The 13,970-nt window shown below is 45.4% G+C and overlaps 1 protein-coding gene across 4 annotated transcripts in view; it reads left to right on the top strand.

Annotated features, from left to right (window-relative positions):
• Nucleotides 1–13,970, top strand: part of AJAP1 (adherens junctions associated protein 1) — a 120,872-nt gene that overhangs the window by 86,330 nt on the left and 20,572 nt on the right. For all 4 annotated transcript variants that reach the window (XM_028740443.2, XM_028740441.2, XM_077931465.1 and 1 more), the window contains exons 3-4: nt 4,311–4,398; nt 11,102–11,344. In XM_028740443.2, coding sequence (XP_028596276.1) covers nt 4,311–4,398; nt 11,102–11,344 — 331 coding nt within the window. The remainder of the gene's footprint in view (nt 1–4,310; nt 4,399–11,101; nt 11,345–13,970) is intronic.

Here is a 13,970-nt window from a genome sequence, read left to right as displayed (position 1 = left end):
AAGAATTCGAGTTAATGGGTCAAATTAGGCCACAACTTTATTGATTACAGGAATTGAGCGGTATTGGCTTAGGCATTGCCATTGGCCTGGCCGGTGAGGGTTAACCACTAGTGGGAGGAGTCCTGCTGAGGCACGTCAACTAGGACCTCCCCCGGGGTCACCGCGTGGGGGCGTGCCGTGGACCCACACCTCCATAGGCTTAGGACAAGGCCACGCCCCCGGAATCATTTACCGGACTACCCTTTATTTGGGAGAAGGTGATGGCGCTCCTTCTCCCCCTTCATCTGCATAACTGCATAACTGCATAACTGCATTGACTGCACCCCAGCCAATGCCTACCACCCATACTGTGGAGTTGTGACCAAATGGCTGGAGCCAATCTGCCAGTTGGAAAAACTCCTACCAGGCCCCTTGACAGCAACCAACCGAGGTTCATAGCAACGCCAGAGAACCTAGCCTAACAGGTGGGTGGGTAGGGAAAACCGGGTCAGCTGCAGTGCAGGAAAGAGGGAGGTCCCCTGCAGCGCCAGACCTAAGTAGGCGAGGCCACACACCCCACGCCCGCCGATTGGCTGGCACGGGGTATGACGCGGCCGAGGATTCCCTGCTATCACGTGGGGCTGGAGCCAGCCCCCGCGAGTGTGGGGAGGGGCGTGAAGCCCGCAACCCCACCTCCTCCCTAGCTCAGAAGTGGATTTACAAAAATAAAAATTAAAAGAAATAAGGTGGGTCACAGAATCATGGAGTTGGAAGGGATCACAAGGGTCATTGAGTCCAACTCCCTTGTAATACAGGTGTCACAGCTAAAGGAGCTTTGAAAGATGGCTATCCAATCTCTGTTTAGAAACTTTCTGTGAAGGATAGTCCACCACCTTCCAAGGGTACTAGAGATACACATCTCTGGTGCATCTTCAGCATTTGCTGAAAACTGAATCACAAAGATGCCAGACACCTCTTCTGAGCCATCATCACCCTGAGCTTCTGATGGTGGAAGAGCTACCAAGAGGACCCCCTCTGCCAATCCTAGCACTTGGGAGGCTCTGTGGGGAAGGAGGAGGTCTTTCGGGTATTTGGGGCCTGAGTCATTTAGACAAATCATCGTTTAGACAAATGGTTATTAGAGAAAGTCATTAGACCAATTCAAGGACGTAAAGGCTATCAGTGGCTACTAGTCATGGTGATGATACTTTGGCTGGAGGCTGTATACTTATGATAACCAGTTGCTGGAAACCACAGAAAAGGATGATACTACCACCACTACTACTACTACTACTACTACTACTATATTATTTATACCCCACCCATCTGGCTGGGTTTCCCAACCACTCTGGGCAGCTTCCAACAAAATATTAAAATACACTAGTCTGTTAAACATTAAAAGCTTCCCTAAACAGGGCTGCCTTCAGATGTCTTCTAAAAGTCTGGTAGTTGTTGTTCTCTTTGACATCTGGTAGGAGGGCATTCCACAGGGTGGGTGCCACTAGCGAGAAGGCCCTCTGCCTGGTTCCCTGTAACTTGGCTTCTCGCAGTGAGGGAACCACCAGAAGGCCCTCAGAGATGGACCTCAGTGTCTGGGCAGAACGATGGGAGTGGAGACACTCCTTCAGGTATACTGGAGTGCTCTTGCACTTGGGACCTGATTGTGGGCTTCTTACAATTAATCACTGCTGCTGACCCTTCCTTTCACTCTCTTCTGCACCTGTGTAACAGGACAGGGAGTGATCAGGTACAACCGAAAGAAAATTTTCATCAGTTGCAAACAACACTTCCTTTCTTCAGTGACTTTCCCCCAGCACACATTGCAAGAAGAGAAAAAAGGTGGTATACTGAGATTGACATCACTCACCATGGCCCTCAATTACCCTAAGCCATTGCCCTCACTTGTCTTCAGTATGTCATAATGCAGGCAACTCCAGCTGACTATACAGTGTTGTGATGGCCAAGTGGGTGGAACTATCAGTGTGACTAATGCAAGAAGGCATAAGAAGCAGCCATAAAAGTTGTGCGCAGGAGGACTTCAGTCTCATAATCTGAAGGTCCCAAGTTTGAGCTTGAGAGAAGGCAGCTTACAGCTGTCTTATTTTTGAGTGTTGAGGTGCATTGGTCTAGGACCAGGAGAGACCAGGGTTCAAATCCCCACTCAACCATGAAGCTCACTGGTTGAGCTTGGGGGCCGCTCACTGCCTCTCAGCCTAACCTACCTCACAGGGTTGTTGTGGGAATTAAATGAGGGGTGGGGAGAACCATGTATGTCACCTTGAGCTCCTTGGAGAAATGGGTTGGTATATAAATGCAGTAAATAAATAAAATAACTATCATCTGAAAAAGAGAGAGGAAATAATGGCAGTGAAGAGGAATAGATTTTTGAGGGGTGGGTAACAATTTGATCCAACTGAAATGGCTAGCTTCTACCTGAAAACCTAAGCAGTAGAAGATTGGGCAATGCTCTAGTGCTCTCTGGGACTGAGATTGCTCCAATTGTCTGTGTTAAGCTGATCATATAGTATCTCTGATGGCCCAGAGAGGAGTTAATCAACATGAATGACTCTTGCCGATGGTGGTCCTCTGCGGCAAGACAAAGGAAGACACAAGTAGCAAAATAGCTGCTCTCTATTATGACACTTCTCTGCCTGAATGGCACAGGAAATATCCTCGGAAGTTAAAACATGTCACAACAGCCATCAGCTGCAGAGGGTGACTGGTTTGAAGCTGCAAAGTGTGATACCTGCTTCCTCTGAGCTAACCCTGTCTTGGATTTCTCCTTCTTACGAAATGTGGGGGAATCAAGTCTGGGACGCACTGCCAAAGAAGGGTTTTCCTTTTCTCTCCTTTCTTTCTTTCTTTCTTTCTTTCTTTCTTTCTTTCTTTCTTTCTTTCTTTCTTTCTTTTTGACTTTCTTCTTTTTTAGACTAAGCGGCCATTTTATCTTAGAATATTATAAAAAAATATACTTTGTAATGGGTTTGTATTTTTGTATAGCTATGAATTAATATCAATAAACAGGTTTTTTAAAATATATGAGTTTGACCAAACTGCGGGAGGCAGTAGAAGACAGGAGTGCCTGGCATGCTCTGGTCCATGGGGTCACGAAGAGTCAGACACGACTAAACAACTAAACAACAACAACAACATGGGACCCTCTGTCTATACTCATCTATGAAGAATCCCTCTTGGAACAATTTGTAGAGGATAAGGTCTAGGCCCCCATAGACAGCACACCTACCACCCCCATGCCCCAGCAAGGCTGGATGCAGGGTTTGAACTCACAGGGTCCATTACAAACAGAAGCACAGATGCTGTGTTTATGCCACAAAGAAACACTTGAGGGCTCAGGATCAAACTAAAACTAAAATTAAGTCTTCTTTGCTTTTCCTTCGCCTGGAAGGCTAAGACCCTCCTGTTCAGACACGCCTTTGGAAACGGTGCAGATGATCCTGAGTACCACTGTATATAATTTTTGCATTTTATAATGATGTTTTAAAATAGAATCATAGACCTGTAGAGTTCAAATGGACCCCTAGTGTCATCCAGCCCAGCCCACAGCATTGCAGGAATCACAGCTCAAGGCAGATGGCTATCCAACCCCTGTTTAAATACCTCTCATGAAGAAGAGCCCAGCACCCTCCAAAGGCCATCTATTCCATTGTCAAACAGCTCTTACTGCAAGAAAGTTATTCTTATTGCTTAGCTGTGATTTCATATTTTTTTTTTATTCCATTGGTTCAGACCCTGCACTGCAGCAGTAGCAGAAAAGAAGCTTTCTCCATCTTCCATGGCACGGCCCTTTAGATATCTGAAGGTAGCTCTCATATCATCTACCAATCTTCATTTCTCCAGGCTAAACATACCCAGCTCCTTTGGCCGTTCCTCATTAGCAGCAGAAAATAAATGGTGGAAGCCACCTTGAATCCCAGCTTGGGAGAAAGGCAGGATAAGAATGTTAGATAAATAAATAAGTAAAAAATTATACTTCAATGACGTATTTTGAATTGTTTTAACCCACCCTGGGACCTTAGGATGAAGGGAAGATAACAACTTAGAATAATAATTTTAAAAAATACCATTATAAAATAAAACAATAGATAAAAACCAACCTCTCCCACCTTTAAAATGCCCTATTTTCATGAGGACAGATAGGCTGGTGTCACCAGCCTCCACTGTTGATGGCCCAAGCAGAAGCTTGGACATCCCATCCCACTCGGGTCTAGGTGCTTGTAGAGGGGAGGGTTGGTTCACTCACTGCATATTCAAGATTTCTTTTGCTTCCAGTATACATCTCCATTCTCCCTTTATTTTTATTTCCTCTACAGGTCTGGCCGTCCATCAGATTATCACCATCACCGTCTCCCTCATCATGGTCATTGCTGCTCTGATAACGACGCTCGTCTTAAAAAATTGGTAAGGATCTTCCACCACATGAGTTTGCCCTGTATGGGGGTTGAAAGGAGGGAACTGTGTAGCAGCTGAGGATACTGGGCTACTAAGGCTATTGGCGAGTCAATCGCAACCTGAACCTTAGCCAGTGGTATGGAAAGCAAGTCCCGTGAATTAAATTTGATGAGACTTGGGCTGTTTGATTTGAAGAAGACTAAGAAGGCTTTCAAAGAGGATTGGATAAATTCATGGAGGACAAAGCTATCAAAGGCTACTAGCTATGATGCTCATATCCTACTTCTACTGTCACAGACAGGAATGCTTCTGTATTGCAATTGCAGGAAAATGGGGGAGAGGAGAGTGCTTTTGTGCTTGGGTCATGATGGTACGCTTCCTATAGGCCTCTGGTTGGCCACTGTGAGAACAGGATGCTGGACAAGATGGGCCATTCACCTGATCCAGCAGGCCCATCTGATTTTCTTAAGAGACAATGCAAAAATCTGGATCAGGTCACGGTTTCTTCGTTATTTCTCTGCTAAGTCATTGATTTTCTTCCTAGTCTCCTAGTCTTTGACCACCCTTCAGCATCAACCTGCATGGAATTGTGGGGTGGACTCCTCCTCTCTTTGGGTGGTCAGAACACGTTCTTCCCTTTGATTTGATTTCCTGAAGACCCATATGGGCAATCTGAGGGATGTAGACCTCGTGCAGCTCTTGACTGACTTCAGGGTGGCCTCCATGACCCATTCTACACTCCCCACTGCCCAGATGATTGACTGAAGTCCTCAGATGGGAACGCTCCTCAGCTGTCCTCAGTGCCAATTAACTGGGCAGAGCAGCTGATGGGGAGATTGTTACAGACTAAGACACTGAGATCCCACTGCATGCCTCCTCCTTGACCACTGTTCCCAGAGCTGATATGCTGGGCAGTGTGATGGGAAGGATGGACTCTCCCTACTGCCATGCAGGAGTGGGGAGGAAGGGTGGGTGTTTGTGGTGGTGAGGTGGCTGTTTGTATGTGTGTTAGCAAGAACTTTCTGATAGTAAGAGCAGTGGAAAGGTGATGAACTCTCCTTCACCAGCAGCTGGGAGCCACGTGGTGAAGTGGTTAGGAGCAGTGGACTCATAATCTGGTGAACCGGGTTCGCGTCTCCGCTCCTCCACATGCAGCTGCTGGGTGACCTTGGGCTAGTCACACTTCTCTGATGTCTCTCAGCCTCAGTCACCTCACAGAGTGTTTGTTGTGGGGGAGGAAGGGAAAGGAGATTGTTAGCTGCTTTGAGACTCCTTAAGGGGAGTGAAAGGTGGGATATCAAGTCCAAACTCCTTCTCCTCCTCCTCCTCCTTCTTTATTGGAGGTTTTAAACAGAGTTTGGGTGGACACCTTAGCTGTGATTCCCACCTTGCAGGGTGTTAGACTAGCTAAGCCCTCTCTCCCCCCGCAAAAAAAATTGCCTTGTGGCCTCTTCCAACTCTACAGTTCTATGATTCTATGAGGTCTATTATTTTGGGCAAAGCAGACATAGTAACACAGCTGGTCTTGTCTTGGAGCACTGGCAAAAGCCCTGCTGCACCAGGAGGCTTGCTCATCATTACAAAAATATGAGGGAGGATGGCACATGACAGGAATGCAGACGGGCATGGAGGAGCTACAGTAGCTAGAGATTTAAAGGGCAACGCTCTGTGTCAGGAACAAGGTGTGTGTCAATCTTACTTCCCTAAGAACAATCTTTTTTTTCTTTTTTTTATGGCACCTCCTCACTGGGGTGGAGCAAAATATCCATATGTGCCTGATTCAATGCTGGAGGCAAAATGACTCATTTCCTGTTTGGGAAGAAGCAAGACCAGAACTGTGACTCATGCAGAGACACAGGGGGCAGCATCCTCCAAGGACAGATTATCCTCCCTCCCTTGCTGCTTTGCCCTATATTTCTGTTACAATTGCCCCATCTTTCTTTTGCAAGATTCAGTCTCCTCTGAGCTTCTAATGAGTTCAGGGAAAATGTACCCAGTTTTTTTAAAAAAACATTTCTTATGCATTTCCCCAATCAATTAATGGAAATGACCGCACTCAAGAGGAGAGCCTCCCCTCCACCTAAATGCCTTGCAAGGACCAGACTGTTTTACATGCCTCACATCTCCAAGCTTTTTTGTTTTCATCCAGCCTCATTTGCAGGCCTTTCTTCTCTGACATCCACTATGCATATAGTAAAATGGGTTACGTCTTAGCTCCAGGCACTGCTGCCGTTACCTATTTTCCTAGTCAATCTGACCTACTTTGAGGTCAGCCTTACTCACTCTAATAATGCGATGCACCTCTGGGAGAAAGAAAGGAGTTAGACGGTTGTGCAGCTTTCCTTCTCTCGAAGGCTGCTCCCAGGCCTCTTCCCTGCTTGAAAAATATGTTCCCTAATAGCTTCAAACCTGTGGCATTCTGTGGCATAATTTGTCCCGGTTGTTCTGACACTCACCTCAAGTGATGGGGGCTGAATCAGGTGAAGAGACTGCAAGTAAATTGGAAAAGTCATCCAGGAAGATCGCTCTCCGTTGCCCCATCTGCCCCCATTGGGCTTGTCAAAAGGGATTAAGGAGAAATCCCAGGGTGAAACATGCCAGCGTTTTCCCCAAAACCATCTTCCAATTCAAAGGCATCTGTGAGCTCAAATCCTACTTGGATGTTATAAGGAAAGCAGCAGCAGGAAAACAACCAACCAACTGAATTAAAACGTCACTTTGTGTTCTTAGAACATTACCACATATGAATTCCCTGAGGCCTGAATTTTGGGCCCCACAGTTTAAGAAGAAGATGAACAAGCTGGAAGGTGTGCAGGGGAGGGCAACCAAGATGAACAAGGGCCTGGAAACCAAGCCTTATGAGGAATGGTTGAAGGAGAAGGGGATGTTTAGCCTGGAGAAGAGAAGACTGAAAGGTGATATGAGAGCCATCTACACATATCTGAAGGGCTACCATATGCAGGATGGAGCAAGCTTGTTTGCTGCTGCTCCAAAAGGTAGAACCCAAACTATTGGATTCAAATTACAACAAAGGTGATCCCTATTAAACATTAGGAAGAACTTCCTGGTGGTGAGAGCTGTTCACCAATAGGATGTTCTCTCTTGAAAGGTGGTGGACTTCATTGGAAGTTTTTAAAGAGAGGTTGGGTGGCCATCTGTCAGGGATTCCTTAGCTGTGATTCCTGCATCACAGAGGGTTGGGCTCGATGACCTTTGGAGTTCAGCCCAACTCTACAGTTTTTTGATTCTACAGTTCAAATCCTTCTCAGCCATGAAGCTAACTTGGGTCAGTCACCATAACTCATATCCAATGTTGTCATTCTGCTCACGCAACAGACCCCTGCTTGCAAAGTGTAACTCCCCACTCCTCTCCCATGCCCTCTGGCATTTCTCTGATGAAAACAGGGACATCCCATTCCATAATGATAATTTCACTATTTATGCCCCACACATCTTACTGGGTTGCCCCAGACACTCTGGGCAGCTTCATATAAAAACACAATAAAACAATTCAGAAACCGGGACGGCTTCACTAAATCAGGGACGTCCCTGGAAAATAGGGAGACTTGGAGAGTTGGCTCTCCTTTCCAATGCAGCCTCCTGCCTACAATCTCATATTCTGCACCAGAGGTTTGGATATCTCTTTGGAGAAGATTCTGGATGGGGGAGAAAACAGGAAGGGTAAGGTGCACTGCAAGAGCGGAAGGCTACTCACACAGGATTGGCTGCCACCAAATAGCTCATAATAATCTTCCTTGCAGGAGTGTTAGGAGGATAAAATGTGGAGAGGGAAAACCATTTCCACACACCCTTCGCAAGCACCGTGGAAGGAGAGTGGAATATAATTTTTTAAGAATCAGTACTTGGAATGTAGTAGGTCAGCTGAATGCAGTTAGAAGCTTCAGTTTGACCGGGAACTGGTTTTATGTAGTATCTGATTATGTAATGTATCCAATTTTATGGAACATTACATGCAACATTATATGCAACTATATCTATATTTATATCTATATATTAAGCGATTAAGTCCCATAAGTCACTTTAATTCTGCAACATGATTTTACAGCTATGGATACACAGAGGTATTTGTGCAAAGTAATTAGCATTGTTTGTTTTGTGAATCTGTTTACGCGTTGTTTGTCTTAGAAAATCTGGCGAGTGGGTGTGTATATTAAAAATATGCTATAATATTAGGAATGATAATGCATATAATAGCGTAGATAACGTGCAAGAATCGTTTGCCGTTTTAGCAAAGCTAGTAACAACAATTCTCTTCTTGGCCAAATCAAGGAGTGAGACAGGAAATGGGGGGAAATCCATGTTTTATTGGCGATTTAAATTTGTTTGTTTATTTGCTTGCTCGTTTATTTTAGTAATTGGTTTTATACTTGTAAACCACTTTTGGCAATAAAGCGGTACAGTTGAGTCACATCTAACACGCATTGAACTTACGCAATTTCAACTATGCAAACTCTGTTGCAACTCCATTCCAGGAGCCATTCCAGCCTTTTTCTTTGGCCTTTTTGGGACATGTCTGCCTTCCTCTCTCTGCTTCCCTCCCTCCTCCTCCTTCCTTCTACCATTCACTCACAGGTGGGGAGTGAGGGGAAGCAGCAGAGACACCGAAAAAGGTCTCCCCATGGGGCTTCCCCATACTTGCCAGCCAGAAAAGGGTAATTTGGGCTGCATGCAATTTTTTCATATGTGCACTATCCTTGGAATGTAACCCCAGTATACGAAGTGACTCAAATGTATGCAAAAATATTATTATTTAATTCACATTTAAATTTTCAGGAAATCCCATCCCTGTGTATATGCACGAACACAGTGACTGCTTTTTGACACTATTCACTAGCATGGTGCAGGGTGCAGCGAGATAAGTGGAAGAAATCAAACTTTGGTGTATGCTGTGGAAGTAATTTTAGATTTTTCCAAATTTTTAGATATTTTCCCACTTTAGGGGAGTTTATCATGAGTGGCAAGATGTATTCTGCATTCTGAAAGATCCTGGTGAATACCAAATCCAAGGTGCTTTCTTCCCTGCGCACTCCAGGCTTGTGATTTTTCCCTTCCTTATTAAGGCCTCCATTTAAAATTCAAATTTGATTATGCTAGATAAATACATACACACAAAAAATAGTTCTGAAACCTGATCACTTGGTAGAGGCCAATGTTACTCAGATACTGGAGGATAATAATTAAATTTGAAATTGCAGGTATAATTAGCAGGAGATAATAGAGTTTTCTCTCTCAGGAATCCAAGTTGCTGTTCTTTCATAACTGATATCTTTCTTCCTTATTTATTTAGATTTTGTTTTAAATCCACTTTTTCCTCCAACAAACTTACAGTAGTGCATTATGACTGGCCCAAGGTCACTTATTAGATATTGTGGCTGTCTGGAGATTTTATTCCTGCATTCAGTGGATTGGAGGGGATGACCCCTAGAGTCCCTCCCACCTCTACAATGTTATGGTTCTAACTGGAGGAGCCAGTTGACGGACTAGGTCCTGAACTCCCTTGACAACTTTAAAGGGAGTTTCCCTTTCAGTCAAATGGTCTGGTGTTCTGAGGGTCTCCTTTACTGAACATGTAACACAAGTAATTCCTTATGAGAACATAAGGAAAGCATTCTGGACCAGGCCCATGGTCGCCTAGTAATAGAATGAATCTCAGCTAAAGAATCCCTGTCAGATGGCCACCCAACCTCTGCTTAAAAAATATCCAATGTAGGAGAGTTCACCACCTTCCGAGAGAAAAGGTTCCACTCTAACCACAAGAAAGGGAGTCCATTCCACTGTCAAACATCTCTTACAAACTTCCTAATGTTTAGTTGGAACTTATTTTCTAGTAATTTGAATCCATTGATTCGGGTCCTACCCTCCGGAGCATCTTTTTCTCGCAGTGACCTTCCAGATACTTGTGGGAAACCTGCAAGCTGGACCCAAGCCTGAGTAAAACTCTCCCTCCCTCTGGTTTCCGGAAACTGATATTCATAAGCATTAGTGCCTCTGAGCTTAGAGGCAGAGCATAGCCACCATGGCTGGTCGCCTTTGGTAGCCTTCTCTCCAATCCTCTTTTAAAGTCATCCAAGGTGGTGGCCATCACAATGCATAGTCCCATGGGTGAAATACACACACACACACACAGTGATGAAGAATTATTGTACTTTTTGCAAAGTCTCATTGAGAGTCACATTGCAGTTGGTCCTTTTTTTGCCTACCCAAACATGGAGCACTGCTTACTCTCTTGAATACAATACCTTAGTTGTTAAAGGTAAAGGGACCCCTGACCATTAGGTCCAGTTGTGGACGACTCTGGGGTTGCGGCGCTCATCTTGCTATACTGGCCGAGGGAGCCGGCGTACAGCTTCTGGGTCATGTGGGCAGCATGACTAAGCCGCTTCTGGCAAACCAGAGCAGCGCACGGAAATGCTGTTTACCTTCCCGCAGGAGCAGTACTTATTTATTTACTTCCACTTTGTGCTTTCAAACTGCTAGGTTGGCAGGAGCAGGGACCGAGCAATGGGAACTCACCCCATCGCAGGGATTTGAACCGTCGACCTTCTGATCCTAGGCTCTGTGGTTTAACCCACAGCGCCACCCGCATCCCTTGAAACTTAGTTGTTACGATGTGGTAAAATGTGTCCGAGCTGCATTCCTGGAGGACCACCCCATTCCTTTTTTTTCAAAATCTCTTCTCTTCCACCTGCAGTTGTGCCCAGAGTGGGAACACGAGGAGGAACAGCCACCAGCGTAAAATCAACCAGCAGGAAGAGAGTTGTCAGAATCTGACGGACTTCACCCCAGCCAGAGTCCCTAGCAACCTGGATATATTCACGGCCTACAATGAGACGCTACAGTGTTCCCATGAATGTGTGAGGACGCCAGTGCCGGTCTACGCGGAGGAGACGATACTTCCCCCAGGGGATTATAAAACATCCTTCAATGGAAATAGGTAAGAAAGCAGGAGCACGTTCGGACTCATCCATTTGCATTTAGTGGATATTGGATTTGGTGGTTGACATGATGAGCAAAATAGAGTCTCTCTTTCTTTCTGTCTGTCTGTCTCTCCCACACAAGCACAAGTAAGGTAAAACCGTTAAGTGCCTCCTTCCACATCGTCCCATTCCCCTCTGGAGGGAAACTTAGAAAAGCTGGCAAAAGCAGGGGTCCAGATAGAATTGAATGTTTCCCCTATATGTTTACACCCATACCTTGACTGAAAAGGACCACGCCCATCTCTGTGTACACCAGTGGTAGCCAATGTGGAGCCCTCCAGTTTTTGCTGGACTTCAACCAGTATCTTCAACCCCATCTTACCCTCAGCCATTCACCACCTGCCTTCTTAACTGCATCCAGCCCATGGGAGCAGCACTGGCTGCCATTTCCCTCCTTCTAAGTCTGAGTGTTGCCTTTACAGAACTCAGCAGGGAGAAGGCGGCACAATAGTTATTATTTAACTATTGCATTTGTGTCCCACCTTTCTTCCAAGGACCTCAAAGTGGTGCATGTAGTCCTTTTTCTTTTATCCTCACAACAACCCCATGAATTAGGTTAGGCTGAGAGGCAGGGACTGGCCCAGGTCACCCAGGGAGCATCATGGCTGAGTGCGGGGATTTGAACCCTGGTTTCAGATTCTTAGCTTGACACTGTAACCACTACACCTTAGTGACTGTCTACTTATCATTCGTTCAGGCTCTGTCTGCCATTAGCTCTGGTTCCTCCAAGTGTTGGCCTCCTCGCCTTCCACTCTCCCAGTCCCAGCGGTTTCCAGTCTCCACTGACTAAAACTCCCAACACTCCCAGCCAGCATGGCTAATGGTCAAGGGGGGATGATGGGAGGTGGTTTCCAGCAACTTCTGGAGGGCACCACACTGGCTAATCCTGTATGTACACCCTGAAGAGCAGTTTTATCCTATATGCCCTGAGCCAGATACATGTTGAAATTCTCAACACTAGAGCAAAGATTTCAATGTGTGTCTGTATTAGATGTGACAACAGCCCAGTGCCCCCCATTGTAAAACAGAGAGGCAACCAATCTGTGTGTCATAGTCTGCCAGGAAGTGTTGCCCTACGTTAGTCTGTCCCAGGACTGATCCAGAAAACTGATCATAGATCTCTCTTCCCAACTTCATGTTCCATTCAGTGTAACTCAGGGTGAATCTAAACAACTGACAACCCTTTGGTGACTAGTTTTCTGAGTGAGTGTCAAGCTATGGTAGTCACTATTCACTCCTTATCTATTAAACCACTTCTCTACATTCCAACCTCTATGATGGGATGAGAAGGGGAACAATAAACCTGAAGAAACTATAATAAGATAATTTTTCAGTTTGAAGTTTGAGGGGTGGGGGAATCATTTTGTGGTGTGTTCCTCCAACTTGACATCAAAATTTATTGTCTGAAATAGTCCTGTTTGCTGGACGTTCTGAAGCTATCTTTTTCTCAGTTTGAAAAGGATCTCTGGGACAACCCAACACACACACAAATACACCCACACACCCACAACTCCTCCTCTGTCTCCCATGCACAATATTTGTTCTACTGGTTCTAATTAATGTGAAGTGAAGTTTTGCAAGCACTGTGGTTAATGTGAGATTGTGGGATGGGGATTCTTTTGTCCAGCTTGAGATTTCATCACACTGAATATGGGAGGGCAAGATAGACACCAAGCGTAGTATTCAACACTAATCCTGCTCAGAGTAGACTCACTGAAGTTAATAGACATGGGTAATTTAGGTTCACTGAATCAGTGTAGGACTTGGTTGAATACTGCCCCATAAATGTGAAATGTTAAGCATTTTCTCAGAAGCCTGTAATCTGTTGAGTGCATCTGATTGAATGACTCGCAAAGCAGCCATGATGAAATATACTCTCAGTTGCTTAGGGGCCAATTGCATGCAACTCTGAGGGTTTTGTCAACGTTTGTGTGTGTGTATGTGTGTTTGACACTGGAATCATGACTATCCATTGTGAGTCCCCTCCCTCCCTCCCACAGGAGACGTGGATGATTGCTAGGAGAGGCATAAACGCAGCCTTCCCCATCTTGGCATTTACAGAAGTGGGCGGACTCCAGCTCCCACCAGTCCCAGCTAGCACAGCCAATGGTCTGGGATGATGGGAATTGTAGTCCAAACATTTGGAGGGTCCTAGGCTGGGGAAGGCAGTCCCATGCCATTGTTGTTGATGCTACTACCAAAAGCAAGTTTGGGGGGCAGGAATGGAACTCCTGTTCAATTCTTATATCAACATGTATGAGCACTTTCTAAGATTTGTAAATATCTAGACCACAACTGGCTAACCTGTACACACACACACCCAGATGTTGGTGGGCTATAATCCCCACAGTCTCTGAACATTGGCCATGTTCTTGGGGCTGAAGGGGACCTACATCCTACAACATCTGGAGGACCACAGATTCCCCACCCCGATATATAGATATAAAGCACCCTTCCAACCCAATTCCATCCAAATGTTGTTAGACTTAAGCTCAGGGGGTGATCAACATCTGGAGGACTCCAGGCAGATGAGTGTTGCCCTTGCTCCTCTGGAAGCTTCCCTTGGACAACTTAATTTTGCCA

Source organism: Podarcis muralis, chromosome 7, assembly GCF_964188315.1.
Source record: "Podarcis muralis chromosome 7, rPodMur119.hap1.1, whole genome shotgun sequence".
Taxonomy (NCBI): domain Eukaryota; kingdom Metazoa; phylum Chordata; class Lepidosauria; order Squamata; family Lacertidae; genus Podarcis; species Podarcis muralis.
The sequence above is the reverse complement of the archived record's forward strand: the minus strand, read 5'-3'. Positions and strand labels throughout refer to the sequence as shown.